Source organism: Mustela nigripes, chromosome 3, assembly GCF_022355385.1.
Source record: "Mustela nigripes isolate SB6536 chromosome 3, MUSNIG.SB6536, whole genome shotgun sequence".
NCBI lineage: Eukaryota > Metazoa > Chordata > Mammalia > Carnivora > Mustelidae > Mustela > Mustela nigripes.
In genome coordinates this window covers 68,928,890-68,953,700 of record NC_081559.1, presented here as the reverse complement: position 1 = coordinate 68,953,700, position 24,811 = coordinate 68,928,890, and the positions used below count along the sequence as shown (strand labels likewise).

Genomic DNA, 24,811 nt, shown 5'->3' with positions numbered 1-24,811 from the left:
GAACGAGACGGTTCTGCCTGTGAATCTAAGAGCTGTTATGTGTGAGAGAAAATCCTCCTCCAGCCTCGGAGGGGGTGTCTCCCCCTATACCAGCTCCCTCCCCCCCGGGCTAGTGGGGCGGGTCTGGTTTGCTCCGTAGCTGCAGCGGCCGTAGCAGCAGCCCCGGGGCTGAGCGGCGGCGGCCTCCTGTTAGCGCAGGGAAGCGGCGGCTCCGAGAGCGCGAGGCCCTGGGGGAGATCCGGCGGAGGCTGCCGCCGAGATGGAGGAAGCGTCGAGTGGAACGGGAGCCGCCGGGGATGGATTTCCTCCCCAGCCCAGTCCCCTACAGCTTGGCTGGGCCTGCTCCAAGCACCTGCGAGGTGGAAGAGGCCTGCGTCTCGGGCCTGACAGCAGCCGGCGAACGAGGCGGGCACAGCGGGGTAACAGTTGAGCCGTAGCCGCTCTCGGGAACCTACGCCGCCACGGCCGCTTATTGTCTCTCCCCTTCCACCCGGGGGCAAACAGGAAGCGCGCCGGCAGGCCGAGCGACGGACGGGTATCCGGGCCAATGAGCACTGGCGACCGAGAGCGTGGTGGCGAATAAGCGCGGAGAAGAGAGGCGGGACTTCCGGGCGGGCTGTCACCCTCTTCCCCCCTTTTGGGCTGGAGGCTCCACCTTTTGTGTTTCCCGCACAGTCAATCAAAATAGGAAAAAAAAATCCCCGGACCGCTCCGGCCGTGTCCGCCGCCGCTTCCCGCATCCTCTCCCGCCGCCGCCGCCTTCGCTCCTCACCATGTGTAAGGCGGCGGGGAGCCCCGCCTGAGGTGCCCTAAACACACTATGACCGGTACGTAAAGCCGAGAGAGAGCAACCCTTGCTGCTGCCGCCGCCGCTGCCGCCGCCGCCGACCACAGCCAGCCCGGGGCCGCCGCCACCGCCGCCGGCTCCCGGCCCCGTGTGTGCGACCGAGTGTCTGTGAGAGGCAGAAAGCCGCACTCCCCTCCGCCTCCCTCCCCTCCCGGCCAGCCACCGTCCACCCCTTAAGCCCCAGCAACGCCGTGTCCCTGCCGGGCCCTGGGGCGGGCGGCCCGGTCCGCCGGGAGCGCATCCCCCCGTGTGCGGGCGCGGGCGGCGGGCGGGCGTGTGTGAGTGACTGACGGTGCGAGAGGAGCGAGCGCGAGTGAGAGCGAGCGGCGCGAAGGGAAAGGGGAGGAGAGGAGAGGAGAGGGGGCAGGGGCAGCGCGGGGAGGAGGAGGAGGAGGGAAAGAGGAGGAGGAGGAGGGTTACAGGCAGCGGCGGGCGGGGGCAGCAGCAGGAGGGGAGGAGGGATCCGCCGCCGCCGCCGCCGGGGGGCGGGGGGGGGGGGGGAAGGGGACTCGGTCCGGGCTTTCGGAGTAATTTCGCCTCGGCCCGCGGGCCCCCTCCCTCTCCTCCACCCGCCTTCCTCCCCACCCCCACCCCCCCGCGCTGTGCCTGCAGCTCCCGAAAAGCCCGTGAAACAAGAGGAAATGGCTGCCTTGGACGTGGACAGTGGCGGCGGCGGCGGCGGCAGCGGCGGCGGCCACGGCGAATATCTGCAGCAGCAGCAGCAGCACGGAAACGGCGCGGTGGCGGCGGCGGCGGCCCAGGTGAGGAGCGGCTGAGCCCCGGCCCGGCTCCCCCCTAGCGCCGCTTTCTCCTCCCCTCGCCTCTCCCCTCCCTCCGCGCCTCTCTCCTCCCCTCCCCCCGCCCCGGGAGCTGCCCGCCCGAGGCGCCAACGCTCCGACCCCGCCCGCGCTGCCCCTCCCGCCGTCTTTTTGTGAGTGTGTGTGTGTGAGTGTGTGAGAGTGTGAGCGAGCCAGCGTGTGCGCCCTCCCGGGGGTGGGTTCCGGGCGGAAGGTGGAGGCCCGGCGCGCAGCCCGCCGCCCGCCTTCCCGCGGACGGCGGAGTTGGTGTGCGTGCGAGCGGGAGGACGCGAGCCGGAGTCGAGAAGGAGGAGGAGGAGGAGAGCGCGGGCTGGCGCTCGCCGGGGCTCAGCCTGCGGGGACCGAGGCGCACTTCCTGTGCGAGCGGCGGCCCGGCCCTAACCGCCACCCCTCCCCCTGTCTCCCTCTCTGAACCCGCCCATCGGGGGTAGGACACTCAGCCGTCACCGCTCGCCCTGCTGGCCGCTACCTGCAGCAAGATAGGGCCGCCATCGCCGGGCGACGACGAGGAGGAGGCGGCTGCCGCAGCCGGGGCCCCCGCCGCCGCCGGAGCGGTAAGTCTCGCGCGCTCGGCCCGCCCCCGCCAAGGCCCTGCGCCCGCCATCCCGGGCCTGCGGCGCGCCCGCCAGCCCGAAAGGCCTCCTCGGCGCCCGCGCCTTCCGAGATCTGGACGGATCGCGCTGCCGGGGCGCCCTTTTGGGCTCCTTCGCATGCCTGTGTGGATCCGAGGCCAGCCCAGGCTTTCTCTAAATTGTCACTGCGGCGCCTCGATCCAAATGCACTACAAAATGAAGTCAGAGAGGGCGGGGGTAGAGGACTCCAAAATGGATGTTTGAGCAATTCATATCAGTGCTGAAAACTCCTTCGCTGAACACTACAGAATTTTCAAGCACAGCCTATCGGCCATAGATAGTATCAACTATAGAGGCAGTGTCTTTAGTTTCTAGTATCTTTGAACCTGGAGCTTTTTCTGCTGGAACTTACTAGGTCTTACTGATTTAATGCGTAAATTGCTAAAAAGAAACCAAAAAAGGAATGAAGGTTTACTCTTTGAATTACCCTTTTGTATGCAGCAGTGAACACTTTGTGAGTGCTTTTTTTAGAGGCCATTCTAAATTGTTGTATTTTAGTTTTTGCAGAAGACTCAAATTTGCAGGAGTTCTTCTTAAGTGGAATAAGTGAAACATTCGATTAGCGATCGTTGAAATTGGCGAAGTTACTAAAATGATGCATTGGCTTTTGAAATTGAGAATTAAATGCCAGTGTTAGAAACAAAAGTACGTGTAAGGAATTGTATTTACATGCATGCTAACGTATACCGTACTTACAGTTAAGTTTGGTTGGCAAAGCTGTATTTTCATCTTACTGCGATTACTGGTCTGATAAGGTTTGGTGGGATTCTGTTTGTAGGGTTTTTAGTTTGGGGGCGGGAGGCGGGGAGGAGCTGGTCAGTGTGTTGTATGAGGGCGTAACACAAAATTGATAGACAAAATTTTTAAGACTGTTAATTGTGATTTGTATCTGTGTGAATCATCGCTGTTGTGTTAAACATGTAGATGTGTTCACTTATTAAAATATTAAAAAGCTCTCCCAGTCACTTTTGGTTTCTTTTGAGGTGGATTATAGAATTGATTTGTGTAGTGGTATTTTGGTTGGTCACTATGGACAAAAAAGTATGATACTTGTTATAATCTGCAGGAAATTATAGGTATGTGAAGCTGATGTTAAGCTGTAAAATATTTGTAATTTTAGTGCTTCAAATTATACTGTAGAGGAATAGCTTTAATGTCTTAAAAGTATTCTTCAAAAGTACTGTGCTTTTGTAAGCTGATTAAAATATGAAAGTGTAAAATCACGTTTGTGAGAGGCATTGTTACTTCTAAACAAAACTAGCCCCACAGTGCCAAAACAAATTGTTTATCTTAAAAACACTGCTCAAGTAAAAGTGCAAAGCAGATTGCTTCTACTTGCCTTTTACAGTATTTTCAGTTAGGATGAGAAACTTCTTGTGACTGCAATTTAACAAGTTTATATAGCTCACTGATGGGGGCGGGGGATAAGTGAAGGAGGAAGTTATGGGTGAAAAATTTGTATGTGTACTTGTATATGTGAATCTCAGCCCTGGCAATAGAAAACACTGTCTCTGGTCTTATGCTACTGTGGTTATATACTTGTAGGGAGGTTGTTTCCATCCTCTTCAACTCCCTCTCAGCTACCAAATCTCTACTGACATCACATTTCCCACCAGATGAACCTGAACTAGAATCAGTAGGAGCACTTTTTTCTTTGTACATTTGGTATGCATTAATAAAATTTTTCACTAAGTAGAATTAGTAAGATTGGCTTGATTATGTTTGCCTTAGCCACTGGGAAAATTAGTTTTCCAGTTTAAAAGTGAATTTCAGACGTGTACATCTTAAAAAATGAAAGAGATTTTAAGTGATTTTTATGGGCATTTTTTCTGTTTAAAAATGTGCTTAGATAATTTTATTGTAATCACTCAGAATTACTGGGAATCATAAGAGGTCTGGAGAGAAAGAGCTTTTTTGTAGTTGTGATTTATTTTATTTTATTTTGCAATTTTTATTTATAAAAAAGTTGAAGAAATAAAACTGAGTTATCTTCTGCCCTTCATCCAGCTTCCCCTAATGTAGTGCATTTGTCTAAACTAGGAAACTAACAGCAATACAGTATTATTAATTATGCTACAGACTTCATTCTTGTTTCACTTTTTCCCCCCACCAGTGCCCATTTTCTGTTCCAGGATCTAATCCAGGGTACTGCACTGCATATAGTGTCGTTGTGTTTAAAATCAAATAGAAATATGCATATAAATTCAACTTTGTGCTAGCTTAGTTTGGTATTTTAAGATTACAAGGGCATTGAAAAGCCAGTCAGCTGTACTGGAGATTTAAGTGTCTTGAATTTAGAATTAACTATAATATGATATGGGTTCTTTCTGGATCCTGGCCAAGAATGGTTAGCTCCAGTACTGTGCTAAAAATCATAAACCATTCTCACCTATAATGTCCCACAGCATGGACTCCCAAAGTTGGTTTGATGGCAAGACTCTTTTTTGTACTTTATTATTAAAAGTTGTAGAGTTAATTTTAGTAATCAGGAAATATAAGATGTAGAGTTTCATGCAATATTAGTTTATCTAATCTATATTGATGTGAATTTCTAAGTTATTAATTCGCTTATTTCATTTGTACCTTAAATTGTAATCAGTTAATTGGATAATTGTTTTTATTTGAAATTGGTTTTGAGTTCTTCATTGTTTCTTGAAGACTTAAAGAAACTTGAGTAATTGCCTGAGATTGGTTCTTAGTTTGTTTCTACCTTAGCTTCATACTTGTTTTTGTTTCCAGTAACACTCTGCCCTTGCCTTTTTCTGGCTTTCAAAAAGCCACTTGTGGGAACTGAGAAGTTAATAATCCTTTCTGAATGCTATGCAATAAGGGGTATGAATTTTTCTTTTTTCCTTTCCACAGGTATTATCTGAGAAGATAGCCTCTTTTTTTTTTTGTTCAACTGCCCCTCCCCCCCTCCATTTTTATGCCTGGTTGCACAGGAGAATGCCCTTGTAATGAATTGCTATAGCAACGTCCCAGGGCTACTCTTGGTTTTGGTCCTTTTTACCCTGTTATCATGTGTTTATGTACAGAAGGACACTTAAGAGTACCTTCAGTTTCAACTTTTTAGAACAATGCCAACTTCCTTGTCAAATGGTGTTTTGTTAGTTGTCTGGTAAGAATATTAGAATTCCTGAAAGAAACACTGGTTGATTTTTCTTGAGGGTTATCTTGAACCTGAACCAAATACTAGTTCTTGCCTGGGTTATATGTTTTTATGTCTCTCTTCTTTTATTTCTATAGTGTTTCCATAGCCTAACATCAAATATTTTTATAACTGTTCTTTGGTCTCAGATGATTTTCTGAGTCATCTCTTTTAGTGGTGTGCTGCTGATAAAATTTCTCTTACAAATGAAAGGGGATTGATCAGTTCTGTCATTTTCTTTGCAATGATTTTAAACTAAATACTTTTAAGTATTCACTCAATAAATATTTACTGGTCTTTATGCCAAAAGTTGTACTAGGCATGCAGATCATTCTCTGTTCTCATAATCTTACTAATCATAATGTTATCTTAGGATTGTATAGTGCTTTATAGTTTGTAAAGCATAACGCTTTCTTCTGGTTCTTATGACGCCACTAGGTAATAATTTCCCCATTTTTAACATAAAAATGAGTCCTGCTCTAGATCACACACAATTCCACAGTTTTAGCTAGGACTAGAAGTCAGTTCTGAATCTTTTCCTTTCTAGTGTAATGCATGCCCCTCCCCCAAGCATAATGGTAAAAATCATGAAGTCTGATAGTTTTCTGACTTGGTGTTTTCTTTCCAGTTCCATTAAAAAATTTAATACTTAGTAAATTTTTTAAAACAGTAAATTTATTTCATTTAAAAGATCCTTTTTGTTGCCTTTTTTGCTTTAAATTGTTTGTTGCTGTTTTTCCTCCCCTGGGTTTGTGCTTTATAAATATTTCTTGTGTATGCATTTCACCTTAGGTTTATTCAAAAAAGTTCAAATACATCATGCTGTCTTAGGTTTGAGGATTTCCCTTCAATTAATGGCCTGCATTGTTGGGAAAAGTGATACCACAGTTTATTTTTATTTAACTTCTGGAGAGGGGTTCTTGGGTAGTACTTAGTCAGATTTGTCATTTGAGTAGCTGTATTTATTTTCACAGAATTTCTTGACTAAAAAGCTGTTCACTGGGGCGCCTGGGTGGCTCAGTGGGTTAAGCCTCTGCCTTCGGCTCAGGTCCTGATCCCACGGTCCTGGGATCAAACCCCGCCTCGGGCTCTCTGCTCAGCAGGGAGCCTGCTTACCCTCCTCTCTCTCTCTCTCTCTCTCTCTCTCTCTCTCTGCCTGCCTCTCTGCCTACTTGTGATCTCTCTCTCTGTCAAATAAATAAAATCCTAAAAAAAAAAAAAAAAAAAAGCTGTTCACTGATCGTTCAATATCTGCCCTTACTACCATTTTGCAAGAAAGTAATACTTTTAGATGCCACAAATTTGGCCTTTTTTTTAAGGATGAAGAAGGACAAAATGCCAGTATTGTAAAATGATTTATACCTGAAATACTGTATCCTTTGGTATATGTTGAGGAATTGTAAATTTTAGTGCTGGTCCAAAAAAAAAAAAAAAAATTCAACAGTCAGTTCTCCAGAGGTAAACAGCAACCTTAGGAAAATTAAGATTGGATTTTTAGACATTATACTTTAGTGTAGATTTCAGTATCAAGTATAGATATAAATATCTTTATTTAAAGTGCTAAGAGACTGAAGTGAAATATGAATTACTGTTCTCATATTGGGATGAGATGAAGATGATTTAGGCTTGTAATTCCTGAACCAAATAGAAGTTGAAGAATGACATAGAACTTTAATGACTGGTCTTTTCTTTAGTAATTTAAGTTTGATAAGTTTAAATGTTTGTATTTAAAAGATGATTATTTTAGTTCAAGCCTACACATTTGTACAGAGTTCCACAGTTTATCTGTCTTTAGTCTCTTCCGCCTTTCTTTCAGTCTCCATCACAGGGCCTTAGTTTATAAAACACAGACCGGATTGCACCACTCACTTGCCTAAAAACCTTTTACAGCTTTCATTTACTATCTGTAGGATGAAGTCCAAACTCCTGAGCACAGTCTTCAAAGCCATTAACTACAGGCGTTGATAAAATATCTAGTCTTGTTCCCCCTTACTTTATTCTATGAATCTGAGTCTTTTCTGGATCCTGTCGAATTCCAAACTACACCTTCTTTAGTTTCCTTTTGTCTGTGGCTATTGTTTTTATACATTCATTAATGCCTCTCTCTCTCTTTCCTAGCTTCCTACGGTGAAGTCATAAATTTTATTCTAAGATTACTTTATCTCTGTGCGAAACCTTTTTTTTTTTTCCCCCATCTCTGTGTTCCTAAAAAGCATTTTGATCATATGGCTAGTGCACACCACTGTTCACATAGTCATAGCATGTATGTGTGTATCTGCTTGGATGAATTGGGAATCATTTGAAATAGAAATTGTTTATTTCGTGAGCATACTCATATGTTCATTTCTACTTGGCAAATATGTGCAAATCTTCTTGAATCATTAAACTGTGGTTCTTCCATTGAACTACATGCTTTTCAACCATGCATCTGCATGAAAATTAGGTAGTTTCTTTAAGAAACTCTTCAAATATTGTAGAACCAGAAGATTTTTATTGAATTTTGTGGAATGGTTCCTACTTGGAGAACAGTGTATGTCTTAACCATTTTGTGTGGTCATACACCTACTTTGAGAATGTGATGAAATCCTAGATTATCCCTCTGTCTCCCAATTCCACTTTCTCAAAAAGTTGATACATTTATTTAGAGGATTCAGAGGTCCTTTGAAGCCTAGGTATAGGTCCTAGGTTGAGAATGCTGACTGGATATGCTTAAGTTTTCATTGTGTAGTGATATGCAGAGTCACAGGAAGTTGCCTATAGATCTAGAAGGAAGTGGCATAGAAATAGCTTTATTTTGAGGGTGAGTAATTCATATAGGATCTCATTCTCCGTATCTTTATCCTTGGTCTTAGTGGGAGACAAGTTTAGTATAGAATTAAAGGCCTGGCTTCTGGAGTTAGACTTGGCCTAGTTTTAAATCCAACTATCTTGGCCATTTGAGACCTGTGTGATTTTGGTTCTCAGTTATTTCATTTGTGAAATGAAGATAGTAATAACACCTACCTTATGGGATTGTTGTAAGGAGTAAATGATATAAATCACTGTCATGGTACTTGGCATTAAAAGAATGGCTCTGGTGTTTTCACTCTTAGAAATTGTTGTATTAGATTTTATTGCTTTCTACTTTCCTTTGTTGGTATTTTTCCACTGTTGCCTAATCCATAAAATACGGGTATGATAACTTAGAATTCTGTCACATCACAGAATGCATAATGTATATGTCTATCATTGTACTGCAAATTTAAATAGAGTAGTAGGTAAAACCATCGTCTATATCCTCCAGCTTTTTAGAGTCTAGAAAAACCTTTCAGATGGAGTGACTTTGCCATGTGGTCATAGTTTAATAATCTTTCCTCATTAAAATTTTTTAAGGTCCCTCTCTCACTCACTCTCTCTTTTTTTTTTTTTTTTGGTAGTTCATGGGAAAAGTAAAGAATTTGATGCCTTGCTAATGGAATAGCCTTAGCCAAGAGTTTACTATGGAGGACATTAATGTATGCCATAAAAGAGTAGCTTTTGACTTAAGGTGTACAGCAATAATACAAATACCGACTTTTCTAACTCAGATGACTTGATAACACTGTACTAGTTATGTTTCTTTTTTTATACAAATATAATGTACCTAATTAGTGATACGTATTTAAGTAGGTTGTATATATATATTTTTAACTCTCCAGTGTTCGAGATAATACTTGATTTGAGCTGTCCATATCTTTTCTAGCCACTTATACTTCTGTTGATTTAACCGTATGGATTAGAGATCATAGATGAGGAATTAGAAGATCAGTTGGTAAAACAAAGATTACTCTGATTGAAATTTTTTTCCTGCTCAAATAGCATGGGTTATCTTTGCGGTAACTAACAAAATTGGAAATAATGATTATTGTAGTTTATGTAGTACTGCTTCAGTATTTGAAGTCTGCTATGTAATTAAGAGAACTTTTAACTTCAGGTAGTAGAATTTTTGTCAGTTTTTAGATTTTTTTTGAGGACTGGTTTAAATATGCCACTAATAATATATCATGTAACATTTTTTGTTTTCTTTATCCAGACAGGTGATTTGGCTTCTGCGCAGTTAGGAGGAGCACCAAACCGATGGGAGGTTTTGTCAGCCACACCTACAACTATAAAAGATGAAGCTGGTAATCTAGTACAGATTCCAGGTGCTGCTACTTCAAGTGGGCAGTATGTCCTTCCCCTTCAGAATTTGCAGAATCAACAAATATTTTCAGTTGCACCAGGATCAGATTCATCAAATGGTACAGTGTCCAATGTTCAATATCAAGTAATACCACAGATTCAGTCAACAGATGGTCAGCAGGTTCAGATTGGCTTCACAGGCTCTTCAGATAATGGGGGTATAAATCAAGAAAGTGGCCAAATTCAGATCATTCCTGGCTCTAATCAGACCTTGCTTGCCTCTGGAACACCTCCTGCTAATATCCAGAATCTCATACCACAGACTGGTCAAGTCCAGGTTCAGGGAGTTGCAATTGGTGGTTCATCTTTTCCTGGCCAAACCCAAGTAGTTGCTAATGTGCCTCTTGGTCTGCCAGGAAATATTACCTTTGTACCAATCAATAGTGTCGATCTAGATTCTTTGGGACTCTCGGGCAGTTCTCAGACAATGACTGCAGGCATTAATGCCGATGGACATTTGATAAACACAGGACAAGCTATGGATAGTTCAGACAATTCAGAAAGGACTGGTGAGCGGGTTTCTCCTGATATTAATGAAACTAATACTGATACAGATTTATTTGTGCCAACATCATCTTCATCACAATTGCCTGTTACTATAGATAGTACAGGTATATTACAACAAAACACAAATAGCTTGACTACTTCTAGTGGGCAAGTCCATTCTTCAGATCTTCAGGGAAATTATATCCAGTCGCCTGTTTCTGAAGAGACACAGGCTCAGAATATTCAGGTTTCTACAGCACAGCCTGTTGTACAACATCTACAACTTCCAGAGTCTCAGCAGCCAACCAGTCAAGCCCAAATTGTGCAAGGTATTACACCACAGACAATCCATGGTGTGCAAGCCAGTGGTCAGAATATATCACAACAGGCTTTGCAAAATCTTCAGTTGCAGCTGAATCCTGGAACCTTTTTAATTCAGGCACAGACAGTGACCCCTTCTGGACAGATAACTTGGCAAACATTTCAAGTACAAGGGGTCCAGAACTTGCAGAATTTGCAAATACAGAATACTGCTGCCCAACAAATAACTTTGACGCCTGTTCAGACACTCACGCTTGGTCAAGTTGCAGCAGGTGGAGCCTTGACTTCAACTCCAGTTAGTCTAAGCACTGGTCAGTTGCCAAATCTACAGACAGTTACAGTAAACTCTATAGATTCTACTGGTATACAGCTCCACCCAGGAGAGAATGCTGACAGTCCTGCAGGTGAGTCTTAAGTCATGTCATGCCATAGATAAGTGATTTATTGACATGTAGGGATATTTTTTAATATTTTTAAGGTGTTTTCAATACATCTGGCTATCTTTACAGGTGATGATACATTTCCCCATGTTTGTATGAAAAGTAGACATTATGAAGTCTTCCAGATTGTTCTTGAAAGTTTTAAAGTCAAGGATTCATTTCTCCATTTTGCCATAAATTACGTTTGTAGTTTTTCCTTCATTTTATATGTTTTCATATCTGATTGGTATTGTTAAGCATTACGAAATTTTTATTTGGCAGGTGTTGTAAATTAAACACTTTTGCATTATATTTGGGGAGTCAGATTGGCATGGTGAAAACATGGCACTGGGAGCCAAGACTATTTATGTTGTCTGACCCACTAGCTAGCTGTGTGATTGTGGCCAGATTCCTTTTTTCTTGCAAACTTGGTTTTCTCATTATATAAAATGGGATTTTGGACTAGGTAACTGTATCGTAGGGTACTTTCCAGACCTAAAATTCTTTGATTCTGTGAGAGTTTATTTCTGTAAGTGTATAGTGAATATTAAATTTAACTGTGCTAGATATATTGTTATTGATAGTATGGGTAGAAATTTCAGAAGTCTACTCTTTGAATGTTGGCAGAAATTAAATAATATAGTTTAAAAGAGATGGTATCATCATTACCTTAATGTTCATTTAGATAACATGTTGTGAATGTTTTGTTGTGCACTAAATTCTTAGTTTTATCCTTCTTTGTATTTGGGTTCTTGTGATGACTGTGTTATTATTATAATCTTCCATTGAGTCCCAAGATTCCAAGCTCTTATATTTGGACCCTCAAATTTGATTTATCGAAGTAATTCCTGTCACAGTAGAGATTACGTTTTTTCTTTGGAGAAATTTGTCATCTATCCTTAGAAAATTGGCATTGTTCTAAAGTCTCAGATCTGTACTTGGCAAGCCTTTAATTGCATTTGAGCCTTCTGAAGCAATGGTTTAGAGCACCCATTTTCAAAGCATGGTCTGTGGGCTCCTGGTGGATCCCGGAGACCCTCTCAGAGATCCTTGATGTCAGATTACTTTTCTTAATACTAAAGTTATTTGCCTTTTTCATTGCATTGATGTTTACACAAAATGGCTTGTTCCTTAGCAAAAATGAGATTAGTGGCACCAAACTATTTTGCTAGTTGTTGTGGTCTTCATGATCATGTATTTGTAGTTAAAAAAGAAAAATACTGTTTTCACTTAAGAATAACTTTGATGAACTAGTCAAAATAGTTATTTTTACTAAATCTTGACCCTTGAGTGCTGCATTTCCTTTTCTAAAAATTAGCTTTACTGAAATATATTCACATACCATAAAATTCACACTTTGAAGTACATAATTCAGTGGGTTTTTTAAATGTAGTTATAGACTTGTACAACGATCACCACTATCAAATTTTAGAGTTTTTTCACAAAAAAACTCAAGCCCATCAGCATCACTCCTCATTACCTCCTTCCCCTAATCCCTGGTAACCACTAACCTGTTTTCTGTCTCTTTGGATTTGCCTATTCTGGACTTGCCTATAATTTCATATCAGTGGAATAATACATTTTGTGGCTTTTTGTGTCTGACTTCCTTCATTTAGTATAATATTTTCAAGGTTTATCTGTGTGGTCGCCTGTGTCAGTATTTCATTCCTTTTTTTGTGGCTGAGTAATACTCCACAGTGAGGTAAATGAAGAAAATGCAGTATATATATCCAGTTGAGGAACAGTGTTTGTCCTTTTTGGCTATTAAGAATGCTGTGATCATTTGTGGACAGTTTTTGTGTGGGCATGATTTTGCTTCTTGTGAGTATATACTAAGGAGTGGAATTGCTGGGTTGTATGGTAACTGTTGACATTATTAGGGACTGCCAGAATTTTTCAAAAGGGACTACACCATTGAGTGTTCCAATTTCTCTACATTCCTACCAACCTTTACAATTGTCTTTCTTTTTGATTATAGCCATCCTAATGGGTGTGAAGTGGTATCTCACTGTATTTTTGATATGCTGTTCTCGCTACTTGTCTTTGCAATATTCTTTGTGATAAAATGGGAAGTACGCTTTTATTTATTTATTAAAAAGGATTTTATTTATTTATTTGTCAGAGAGAGAGAGAGAGGAATGAGAGTGAGCACAAGCAGACAGAGTGGTAGGCAGAGGGAGAAGCAGGCTCCCGGCTGAGCAAGGAGCCCGATGTGGGACTCGATCCCAGGATGCTGGGATCATGACCTGAGCCGAAGGCAGCCGCTTAACCAGCTGAGCCACCCAGGCGTCCCTGGGAAGTATGCTTTAACAAAGCATTTCTGCTATATGACAAAGTAAGATGATTGTTTTAAGAAAAAATTTTTGGTTGTACAGTTGTGGAAGTTGCAAGGTGAATTATACGCTGTTTTCATGAAAGGCTGTTTTTAACTTGAAAGAAAAACTGACAAACTGGTTATTGAGAGATTTGTGTATTTAAGAGCAAATATTTTCTCAAAAAAAAAAATTAAGTGAGCTGGTTACTTAAAGGAAAAAGCCTTTTTTTTTAATTTGCTACCAATGATAAGATTTGGGTTTTCCAGTAAAAATTAGAATTTTGGAAAACTCAAAACTGCTACTATGAATTTGAGCTTTTACTAATAAAATACTTTTCTGATGAGATGGATAGTGATATTAATAAACAGGATTTTTTGGGGAGTGTACTGTATTATAAAGAAATGTACCAACATTTGGAAGATCTATATGATAACTCAGTGAACCAGTAGTTGTCAAATATCAGTTCATAGTACAAAATCATGCAGGGGTAAAAAGATCCATTCAGAGTTTGAGATAGACCAATAGCAAGTTTGTGGAAAGTTTATCAATATGGTTTCAGGTTTTACGTTGCAACTGACCTATAAAGAAACTGCCACTTGTGAAGTTTGATATATAGTATCAAAGAATGCTGAAAGGCAATAAAATTACCTCTTTTCCAACCATGTATATTTGTAGGAGTAGTTATTCTTTCTCGCTTCACCCCAAACCTCATGCTGCAAACAGAATGCAGAGGCAAAATATGAGACTCCAGTTGTGTTCTTTTAACTAGACATTTTAGAAGAGTTCTGCAAAAATGCAAAACATGCTCTTTCTTCTCATTAAGATTTTGTTTTATATTTTTGGAAAATAGTTTTTCATAGAACGTTAATTTATGTTAACATGCAATGGGTTTATTCTTGAAACAGAAAATTATAGTTTCTCATTATTTTTAATATGGTAGATACTAAATATGTAATCTATATGAACAAAAGCCTTTGGAGACCTCAATAATATTTAAGAGTTTAGAAGGAGTTTTGAGACCAAAAAGTTGGAGAATACTGATAGAATGGCATATTTCTGAAGATATAGCTGGTAGCTTTTTAAGCTTGTACAAAATTAATGTTATGGAGATCTATACATATTAAAAAAAATCCTAGGAGATTTATTTGTGATTTTTGTAGATTTATGAATTAGATTGTTAAAAAGCACCAAATCTTCAGTACAGTAGTTTATTTCTAAAATACTATCAAAATAGCAACATTATATGAATTAGATACAAAATGGAATTTAAATTTTTTTTGAATTTTACTTTACAAATTTAATATAGTTTTGTTTTGTGTTTTAGAGAGAGAGAGAGAGCGAGTGGGCTTGGGGCAGAGGGACGAGAGAGAATCTTAAGTAGGTGCCACATCCAGTGCAGAGCCAAGGTGGCGCTTGATCTCATGATCCTGAGATCATGACCTGAGCTGAAATCCAAGAGTCAGATGCTTAACCAACTGAACCAACCAATGCCCTTAAGATGGACTTTTTAAAGTGGTAATTTAGTATTAAATGGTGATAAGGAAGGGTAAAATAAGGATGTTCTCTGGGAGACCATTAAATGTGAATTTCATCCCAGTTTTAAAGTACTAGGGAAAAAAATTGAGAAAATAAAAGTTAAGGAGAATGAGAACAAATGCTGCAAAGTACACAACAGCATGTTTAATAATGAAACCCAGGAAATTTTAATTTTGGGAAGATTTGGTAATAGGAAAACTGCCCTTGATGTACTGTCTTTTTAAATTGGCAAGAAGCAAGATAAATTACTTTAAGATGTATCTCACCTGAAAATAAGAATAAAAATTTTTTGTCTGTGTTAGAGCATAGTATGCGCAGGGAAAAGGCTTAACACTTTTACATCATTGGTTTGAATTTTGTATTTGATAAGCATGGAAATAATGTAGTACTTTTCATAATAAATGAGAAGACCCAGATTTTTTACTGGGACTCTGGAATTTCTTTGACTTTTTGCTTTTCTTAAGCTCCCCTTCAAACAAAAATGACCTCTGCTTCAGCTTGTTTAAGGCAGTGAGTCTGACTCTGGACCCCTCCTTGCCTTGGGTATGTTTAGTGCTTCTGACCCCTGAGAAACCAGATCCCCATTTTCCTTGGGAGGTAGAGCAGCACATCATGCCCCAAGCATGTCCCACTCACTGTTAATATTTGTTTGTTTGTTTTTTTCACTGAGAAGATGCATGTAGATTTAGAGAACTTCTGTTTTTGAAGTTTTACTTTGTCTACCATTGCTGTGTGGTAGGAAGAGACAAAGTATGGATTTGTCTATCTTTCCAAAGCTTTTTTTTTTTTTTTTTAAGATTTTATTTATTTATTTGACAGAGAGACAGATCACAAGTATGCAGAGAGGCAGGCAGGCAGAGAGAGAGGAGGAAGCAGGCTCCCCGCTGAGCAGAGAGCCGGATGTGGGGCTCCATCTCAGGACCCTGGGATCATGATCTGAGCCGAAGGCAGAGGCTTTAACCCACTGAGCCACCCAGGCGCCCCTCCAAAGCTTTTTCTAGTCAGAAAATTTCCCCAAAGTTCAAATCAGGACTTATTCAGTCTCTCAAATTTTAGTCCTTTGCAAGTTTTTGTTTTATATGAGTATAAGTTTGTCCTTTAAGACTAGGAATATTTAAAATTCAGTCAGGTGTTTTATGGAAATCATTACTTCTTTAGAGCAAAAAACCTGACGTTTGGTTGTGGACTAATTGGTAGCTGCGCTTTTTAAAATTAACAGTGAAAGGAAGCATTACAAAAAGTTGGATTTTGGGGGTGCCTGGGTGGCTTAGTCATTAAGTGTCTGCCTTCAGCTCAGGTCACGATCCTAGGGTCCTGGCATCCAGCCCAGCATCAGGCTCCCTGCTCAATGGGAAGCTTGCTTCTCCCTCTCTTACTCCCCCTGCTGGTGTTCCCTCTTTCTGTGTCTGTCAAATAAACAAATATTTTTTTAAAAAGTTTGATTTTTTAAATCTCTTGTAGTTAATTTAAATATTCAAGAGCAAAAGGGAGAGAGATGTGTCAGCTACTATATAGGTGTTTTTAGATATATCATCTGATGTAATTCTTTCTTGCAGTAATCCTATTACCATTCTGACATTTGGGTAGGGAAGGAAACTGGCCCAGAGCTTTTCACAACAGCCTTTAAAGGGTTGTGATTGGTTGGGTCTTTTTTTCTTGTTGTTGTTTGTTTTTCTGGTTTTTCTGGTGGTTGTTTTTCTATGCTATACTGACTTGATGTTCTGCAATTTAATTTATACCAGGTTTTTTTTTTTTTTTTTTCTCACTTTCTGGAGAAAGATACTAACTAGCCTTATGTATTTTTTTCATGGTAAGTGGAGGGACTGTCTTCTGGAACATCTTTATTGGCGATTCTAATAAAATAAACGTATTGGTTTTTGGTTTTGTCTAAGAAATCACTTGTCAGAACTGGCTGATAATAGGAATGTACAAATACTGCTAAAAGGCCAAACCTAATGGTTGAAAAGCAGAGTGTATGGTGAAAATGCTGTATTTTTAGAGCTAAAGAAAGAATGGGAGAAAATGAATGCCATCCATGATGACTCAAAGTGATTGGTAGATCTTTTAGCCTTCTTACACAAATAGGGGACCAATCTAGCTATTGTTTTATGTAGACCTCAAAGTTTTATTATTAAATACAACCTGAGAACCTTTTAGTTAGGTATTGTATAGTATATCCTGCTTTGTTTTAATTCTTAGTTCTTTGTTTGGGAATCTGTACACTGTGTATGCCATGTTCTTTCACTAAATTAAATTTTTTTTCTAAAAATTTCTAAAATTTTTATTTCAGAGCTTGAGAAAATCATTTTCTGATTTTCGCAATAGTATTTTTTTGTTCATTCAATTTTAGTGTAACCATAATTGTGTATTTTCTGTACTTTATTAACGTTCACTTTATCTGGTTATAAAGTAAAAGATGTTTGTTACGGAAAATAAAAACATGAAAATTTTAATGTAGAAAGTGGAAATCTCTATAATCTCTCAGGAATCAAAGTTGGTGTCATATGTTTTTAATACTGTAATTAATTATATTGCCTCTACAGTCTTATCCTGTTTACTTTTTACCTTTTTTTTTTTTTTAATAGGATGAACATACCAGCTAAGTATCTAGGTCAGGAATTATAGCCTATTTAATAATCTGTTAATAGAGATAAAAGTAACCCAATATGAGGAAGAGCCAAGGATCAGTCAGGTTCACTGTTTAAAACCAAGCTGGAGTAGTGCTCCCTTGTGTTAAAGGGGAGCTTAAAAAAAAAAATGGTGCTGCTTTATGTTACTCAAAGGTATGGCTTAAATGAGGCTTACACTTACAGATGAGAAGAGAACGCAGGGAAGTAGGACAGGAACACAACTTGTGATTGGCATGTGAACCAGTCTGAAGCATTGAATTCTTAGCTCAGTGTCTGGATTTGTGATATCTCCAGTATTTTCTCTAAAGCCAGTATAAAACCTGGGTCTGCACTGGGGCTAGAGAGACTTGATAGAAGAAGCACTTGTAAAAATTCCAGACATGGAGCTGTAATACAGAGGAAAAGTTTACTCAAGTCTGAAAACCAAAATTCCAAAATACGTGATAAACATAAAATCTATGAAAGATAGCCAATAAAATCAACAATTTGGAAATGAATTAATGTTGTATTAAAGAACAAGGTATGGAAGGGTTTAATCATTATGTTTTTGATTGTCAATCAGATAAAGCTGTAGCATTTTTTAAAAAGAACTTGTAAAGCAAGGGTAGGTATGTAAAAGAAACAATCAGAAATCCTAGAAATGAGAAACATTTGTTTCGAAAACACACATTGGTGAACATCTTGGTATTTCTGAAATCGGGAGTACACTTTACAATCCATGGCATGTCAATGTTTAATTGACAGTGCTTTTTCTTTTTTTACTTGTAATTGTGTGTCTTGTCAGCATTGTTTTAGAGGAAATAGAGAAATTTGTGGAGGAGTAAAAGGAAGGAGGAAACAGGACAACTTTAGGCTAGACCTAGAAAAAGAGTGAGTCAATAGTAATATACTAAGGAATTTGCCCAAAATACAGCATAGAGATAATGAATGAGTAGTTAAGAGACTTGAAAGATAGATTGAGAGCCACCAACGTAGAAATTTTAGAAAAAGAGACTAGAGTGAATGGCACGACAGGTAGTATTTGTTGAGATAATGGATGAGAATTTTGTGTTGAAGAAATACAGTTTGCAGATGAAAATCTTACTTCTAAGTATTAAGATAAACAGAAATAAATTCACCCCTAAAATTAGGGAGAAAGGTAATCTTAAATTTAGCAGAAAGAAAAGACAGATTATTTACAAAGAGATTCCAGACCTACAAATCTGTCATCAGCCACACGCACAGATCCCAAAAGATGATTTAGTAATATCTTCACAGTACCAGCAGGAAATAACCAGCAGCCAAGAATTCATTGTGCAATTAAACTTCTACTCAAGGGTTAGGGTGTAGTGAAGACATTTTAATTCAAGGCCTGAAAGTTTACTATTTCAAAGACCCTTACTAAACTAACTACTGAAGGATTAAGTGGAAAAATGTTTCCAGAGGAAATGAATGGGAAATGAGGAAATAATAGTGATCAGAGAAGTGGCTAAAAAATTAAGTTTATTTTTTAATTTTTAAAAAGATTTTATTTATTAGATAGAGTGTGAGCAGGGGGGAAGGGCAGAGGGAGAGGTAGAAACCCGAAGGACCCTGAGATCATCCTGAGCCAAAGGGCAAGACACTTAACTGAGCCACCCAGGCACTCAGAATTAATCCGTTTCACTGACAATAAAATACTTGTAACTTTAAAAGTTGTAGAAAATTTAAAAAATACATAAAAGTAGAAAAATGTATAATGAACCTTAATGTAATTACCTCCCAGCTTCAACATTTATTAGTATTCTGTCATTCTTGTTTCCTCTGTTTCTGCCATTTAAAATTTTATTCTTGGTGGAGTATTTTATTTATTTATTTTTGATGATTGTATTTCTTAGAGGGTGTGTGTGCATGTGAGGGGAGAGGAGGCTGGTAGAGGGGAAGGGAGAAGAAGAAGGAAAGGGAGAGGATCTCAAGCAGACTCCTTGCCAAGCACTGCCTCCATGGGGTTCAGTCCCACGACCCTGAGATCAACCTACTGAACCACACATGGGTCCCTCTTGCTGGAGCATTTTAAAGTAGAATTTCAGAATTGTATAATTTTACCCAGAAATACTGATGGAATGTTCAGTGTGTGGTTTGGGAGCCCCTGGGGCCCTTTTTTTGTGAGGTCATAGCTGTTTTCATAATACTACTAAGGTATTATTTGCCTTTTTTACTGTTGTGTTTTCCTGAGGCTACACAATGTGTGATAACACAACAGATTGAACAAAGCGGCTGATAGGAGGATCTAAGTTGTTTACTAATAATCTAGATATTAAAAGAGATTTGCAAAAACTTCCTATTGTTTTTACTTTTTGAAAATCTATTCTCCATTAAAATGTTACTTATGATACTATTTGAATGTTATTTTAAATTTAGTAAATACAGCTTTAAAATTTTCCGTTTTGATTCCTAATATGGTAATATGTATATATATATCTACTTACGTAAACAAAGCCCTTTGAAGTGTTCAAATATTTAAACAAGTTTTCCCATTTTTTATAAAGGCATAATTTACATGCAGTAAAATTCGTCGTTTTTAATGCATAATTCTCTACATTTTGACAACCACGTGCAGTTATATAATCACCGCCATACTCAGGATACAGTATCATTTCATCATTCCTTCCAGTTCCCATGAGCCACTTCGTCTTCCAGTTCCCATGAGCCACTTCGTAGTTCGCCACTCTCCCTTACCCTGTCCTCTGGCAAATAGGTATAATTCACACAACAAAAGTTCCTTGACATCCTCAGCAATTTTTAAGTTAAAGTGATCATGAGTTTTGAAGAGTTAAATGTTTGAGACCTGCTCTGATGAATAAGGATTTTTAAAAATAGAAACACAGTACCATTATTTACTATACCCTATATTTCTAGTAATCTTTTAATACTACCCAGTATCCTCTCAGTGTTTAGTTTTCCCCAATTGATTAAAAAAAGTCTTAATAATTGAAGGGGATTAAGAGGTACAGACTTCCAGTTGCAAAATAAGTCATAGAGATGAAAGTACAGCATAGGGAGTATAAAATAGTAATATTGTAATAACGTATGGTGTCAGATGGTACTAATTGTGGTGAGCATTGAGTATTGTATGGAATTGTCAGATCAATATGTTGTATACCTAAAACTAATATAACACTGTCAATTATACTTCAGTTACAAATTTTAAAAAACTTTAAAGGCCTTTAAATACTTGAATTAGTTTGTTCAAATTAGGATTTAAACAGGGACTGTATATTTTATTGGTTGGTGTGCCTCTAGCTCTCTGCTTTTCAACTAATGTTTTACCAGCTTTTCATTGTCATTTGGATTCATTATTTCATTTAGGTTTGTAAAATGGTGGTTTTTCTAAATTCTGAATCCTTTTGTGTTACAGCTTTGAATCTTCCAGCAAAAACTTTACCTCATTAGCTATTTGGTTATACAAAAGTACAGTTTGTACAAGAAAGGCAGGATAAACTATTAAATTCATTCCTTTTATTTATGTTTTTGGAATGAGTTGTTATCCTGGCTTCTATCAGAGAGTCTTCTTATTTTTTTGGAATATCATTATGAACTCCTCTTATCAATTGTGTTTTAATATATAGCAGTTCTTCTTGGTAGTTAATGTTTATATTGTTGAAGAAGAAATGGAATGCTAAAGATGAAAACAGAGGAATCCAGGTGTGGGTAAAAGTCTTCTTCATTTTTAGAGTAGTCTTAATAGAGAAACAGTTTGGGTTTTGTATTTTGTTTTTTGTTTTTGGCAGAAATTTAAATTTTGATTTAAGTATCAAGAGAATAAAAATGCAATTTTTAACTTGTAGATTGGGGCAGGAGGTTGAAAATTATCAGTGCAATAGAAAATAGAAAAGGAGAAGAAAAGTGGCAAGGAAAAAAAATCATAGATACAGAAATTCAGGACAGTTCTGAAAAGGAAACAGGAAAAAGGTACTAGTAATACCATAGCCAGTTAAGTTGGTAAATTATTTGCTAGTATTCTGCTATATAATCTTCCAGTCTTTTTTCTGTGTATATTATATACTATTAAATGTCATGATAAAATTGAGGTTATATACGTTACAACTATGTAGCTTTTTTCCAAACAATGTATTGTGTGTATTTTCCCACAGTAATTTTCTACATGATTATTTGGTTTAATTATTAAGTATTTTTGTATGGATGTTTCATGATTTAACTAATCCTCTGTTGTCAGGTGTTGAGGTTCTCATTTTTTCTGTTACATAGAAATCTTTGCTCACATTTCTAGTTACTTCTTAAGCAGAAGTACTAGAAGTGGAATTGTTATTAGGTTAAAGAATGTTAATTGTTTAAGGCTTTTCTATATTTTGCATAAATGCTCTTCCACCAGAGTTGTAGGAGTATCAGGTTTTCCATATTTTATTCATACTGGTATATTGTTTTATCAAATGGGCAAAAGTTTTGGAGAAAATAAATGGAATCTAATGCGTTCATTTATTATTGGTGAACTTGAACATTTTTGCCTGTTTATTGGCTGTTTCTGTTTTGTCATGTGATTTCATGGGTTTTTATATGTTTTGCCCCCATTAATTTGTAACTTTTTTTTTCTTTAAGACATTTTTATATGTTAAGGTCATTAATCTTTTGTTACCACAAATATTTTCTCCATTTGTTTGCCTTTAAGTTTGGGCATGCTGAGTTTTGGGTACATGTAAGTTCTTACTAAATTTTTTTTTAAAGATTTATTTGTTTGAGAGCAAACAAGCACAGGCAGGGGAAGGAGATGGGGAGCTGTTGATCAGGGAGCCCAACACAGGGCTTGATCTCATGACCCTGAGATCATGACCTGAACTGAAACCAAGAGCCAGATAGTTAACTAACTGAGCCACCCAGGCCCCCCTTAACTAGATTTTCTTTGAGCAAAAAATTTAGAAACGTTGAAGCATAGTTTTCAAGGTTGTTTGTATTGATATATGGTCATCTGATAGAATTTAAGTGTTTCTGCAAGACATTGGGAATTCAGATTTATAATTTTTATATCTAGAAAAATACCTAGAATATATTATATACCTTTCAAATAAAATCACCTTTAATGTATGTTTTTGGTAACACTTTTTATTTTCTTAGTATTCTATGATAATATAGCACTCACACATCCATGAGTAATTCTTTGAAGATGATACTTAAGGCAATCTCCTATATCTTTAACATTGGTAAATATAATAGCAGTATTGTTCTGATGTAATTATAAAGTTTATGTTTTTTATTTTTTTATTTTTTTAAGGATTTTATTTATTTATTTGACAGAGAGAGATCACAAGTAGATGGAGAGGCAGGTAGAGAGAGAGAGGGAAGCAGGCTCCCTGCTGAGCAGAGAGCCCGATGCGGGACTCGATCCCAGGACCCTGAGATCATGACCCGAGCTGAAGGCAGCGGCTTAACCCACTGAGCCACCCAGGCGCCCCGTAATTATAAAGTTTAAATCATGTATTATAGAGGTCAACTAATTGAACTCATTAGATATATTTTGTTTTATTTTTTTTGAGAGTATACATGCACATGCACATAGACAGGGATAGGGAGAAAATCTCAAGCAGGTTTCACACTTGGGGGAGCTGGATGTGGGGCTTGATCTCATGACCCTAAGATTATGACCTGAGCCAAAATCAAAAGTCAGAAGCCTAATGGACTGAGCCATGCAGATACTCCTCATGAGATGCATCTTTAACAAATGGCTGCTCATGTCTATTTTTAAATATTTATTTTTTAAATAGTATAGCCAATCTTAGTAACTGAAATTATTCCATAACATAGCCAGCAGTAATAATGCAAGTTAGAATTCTGGATATAACAGAATGGAAATCACCTAATGTGTGATTTTTGTTAGTATGCTTTCATTGATACCTTGATCTGTAGTGTCATATTTTATTTTATTTAAAGATTTTATTTATTTGTTTGACAGAGAGAGATCACAAGTAGGCAGAGGCAGAGAGAGAGAAAGAGAGAGAGAGAGAGAGAGAGAGGAAAGCAGGCACCCCGCTGAGCAGAGAGCCCGATGCGGGGCTGGATCCCAGGACCCTGGGATCATGACCTGAGCCGAAGGCAGTGGCTTAACCCACTGAGCCACCCAGGTACCCTATAGTGTCATATTTTAATCTAAGAGAATAACTTTATTAAAGCCAGCCTCTAAAATACTTGGTTATTTTAGTGGTTCTTGGAATAGTTTTTGTATTCAGCTTTATTTTATGAGGGTATTTGACTTGTGGTGCTTTTCATAAATCTCAAAAATTCTCCTCTGATAAATAGTAATGTTATCCTCCCAGCAACCTAGATAAGAGCCGTAGAGCAGTCTGTCATCATTCATTCAGTCAACAGATGCTTGAGGGTGTGCTGAAGTATTCCAAGTAATGTTTTTAAGGTTCTTGCAGTAGTAAAGAGACAGTCTTCACACTCATGAATTTTGTGTTTCAGTGGATGAAGACAAATAGCAAACAGTAATTTTAGATAATTAGTGTTGTGAAGAAAATGAAGTGGCGTTATGGAGTTGTAGGGAACATGGAAGAACTATGGAGGATGGTGGTTATCTTAGGTAGGATGCTTAAGAAATACCTCCTTAAAAGGAAATGGAGTTGAAGTACAGATCTGAACATTAAGAAAGGAGCCTGTTACTGAGATCTAGAGGAAAGAGTATTCCTGGAAGAGGGAATGAATTAAGGTAGTTGGCGTTTAGTGAGTGAGAGGTGTTGGAAGATGAGATTGGAAGTAGGCAGGGGCCGGATGATATAGGCCATGGTAAGGCATTTGGATTTTTATTTAAGATATTCTTTATTTAGTTAAGATTATTTATTCCAGAGAGAGAGAGCTCTGTGGGGAGGGTTGGAGGGAGAGAGAGTCCTAAGCTGACTCCACACTAAACATGGAACCCACAGATGTGGGGCTTGATCTCATGACCCTGAGATCATGACCTGAGCCAGAAGCAGGAGTCATATGCTCAACTGACTATGCCACCGAGGTGCCCCTTAAAGATTTTATTTTTAAGTAATCTCAGGATGGGTCTCAAACTCACTTCTTCCAAGATCAAGAGTCCTATGCTCTACAAACTGAGCCAGCCAGACACCTATTTATGTTTTTAATAGGAAAACACTGGAGAATGTTGAGTATAGAAAAGATGCCATTTTATTTATGTTTTAAAAGATCACTCTGGCAGATCCTTGTGGCAGGTGGGGTGGGTGGGAGTTGGAATGGCAGAGGTCAGCACAAGGTTCGTGTAATAATTAGGCAAAAGAGGATACTGAATTTGGCTAGGCTTGTAATAAGGAAAGTCTGGGCGAGGGTAGGGTAAAGGGAGAATTAGGACTTCTGTTTTGGCTTTGTTAAATATGAAGTGCTTATTAGATATTCAAGTGGATGGCCTAGGTAAACAGTTGGATACTCTGTTAGGCTAGAGATGAAATTTTGGGAGTCGTTAATGTATAGGTGTGACAGGATGAAATCTTAT

General features: G+C 38.9%; 1 protein-coding gene across 1 annotated transcript in view; it reads left to right on the top strand.

The window, feature by feature from the left end:
- The first annotated feature begins 254 nt into the window (after nucleotides 1–254).
- The window catches only part of SP3 (Sp3 transcription factor), a 58,436-nt gene continuing 33,879 nt past the window's right edge, over nucleotides 255–24,811 (top strand). Inside the window, exons 1-4 of the mRNA XM_059394180.1 lie at nucleotides 255–827; nucleotides 1,460–1,608; nucleotides 2,097–2,219; nucleotides 9,497–10,856. Coding sequence (XP_059250163.1) covers nucleotides 821–827; nucleotides 1,460–1,608; nucleotides 2,097–2,219; nucleotides 9,497–10,856 — 1,639 coding nt within the window. The 5' untranslated portion in view covers nucleotides 255–820. The remainder of the gene's footprint in view (nucleotides 828–1,459; nucleotides 1,609–2,096; nucleotides 2,220–9,496; nucleotides 10,857–24,811) is intronic.